The sequence below is a fragment of the Bison bison genome, unplaced genomic scaffold (assembly GCF_000754665.1).
Source record: "Bison bison bison isolate TAMUID 2011002044 unplaced genomic scaffold, Bison_UMD1.0 scf7180017863964, whole genome shotgun sequence".
NCBI classification, from domain to species: domain Eukaryota; kingdom Metazoa; phylum Chordata; class Mammalia; order Artiodactyla; family Bovidae; genus Bison; species Bison bison.
Genome location: NW_011494536.1, coordinates 12,375 through 13,339, shown reverse-complemented (window position 1 = coordinate 13,339; position 965 = coordinate 12,375). Strand labels below are relative to the sequence as shown.

The 965-nt window shown below is 33.2% G+C and overlaps 1 protein-coding gene across 1 annotated transcript in view; it reads left to right on the top strand.

The window, feature by feature from the left end:
• The window catches only part of LOC104984277 (dedicator of cytokinesis protein 11-like), a gene marked incomplete at its 3' end in the record, with an annotated part of 6,042 nt that extends 5,221 nt beyond the window's left edge, over positions 1-821 (top strand). Inside the window, exon 4 of the mRNA XM_010833943.1 lies at positions 585-821. Coding sequence (XP_010832245.1) covers positions 585-821 — 237 coding nt within the window. The remainder of the gene's footprint in view (positions 1-584) is intronic.
• Positions 822-965: the final 144 nt, after the last annotated feature.

The following is a 965-nucleotide window of genomic DNA, read 5'->3' as shown; positions in this document are numbered from 1 at the left end:
CCGTATTAATGCCTGGCATGTAAAAAAAGATTCTACTAGTTGCTATCATAGGGATACAGAACAAATGGTCAGTGAGGTACTTTGTCCCCTAAGTTTTGCATTCTAATTATGCACATTAAACATATACATATGAAATAATGGAAAGATATTTTTATGATAAGTCATCAACTCCCTGTCACCACTCTTACCAACCCAGGGCAGATACTTCATACCTATAACACCCAGCACTGTACTGGGTACATAGCCCCAAATTAGCTATTTTTGAATAAATGACATTATCTACAGATATAAATTACTGTGAGCACAAGCATGGCTGATACCATATCAAGTAAATGACTGAGCAGGTTGCTTCCTAGAGGGTTAAATATTTTGAGCTAGGTTTTGAAAGAGATAAGAAACCAGAAGCAAAGACGGAAAAGAAAAGATATTTCAGATTAGGAGATGGCATTAACAAAACCACAGTGAGAAAATATGGGATTCTATTCTTCCTTCTAGGCAAACCATGGTGAAAGTAAATATTAAATGGTCAGTGAGACTTTTGCGTAATAAGTAACAAAACCTTTACCTTTGATCTTCATCTACAGGAAGTTCATCCAAGCATGCAGCATTGCACTGGAACTAAATGAGTGGTTAATGAAAGAGGATCAGATTGAATACCATGAAGAGCTCACGTCAAATTTCAGAGACATGGCGAAAGAATTGTCTGACATTATTCATGAACAGGCAAGTATTAGAGTGATTGAAAAGGAAAACATGATCTGGGTCCCTAAAGTGTTACTTAGCAAACCAATTAGTTTGAAATGGTGTTACAATGAAATCAAGTCTGTTATTTTAAAATTTGTTTGTATATTCTTTAACCATTAAATAATGTAATGAAAATTAGAGTTTTTTAAATTTATTTATTTTTTAATTTAAAGATAATTGCTTTACAGAATTTTGTTTATTTCTGTCAAACATCAAAATAC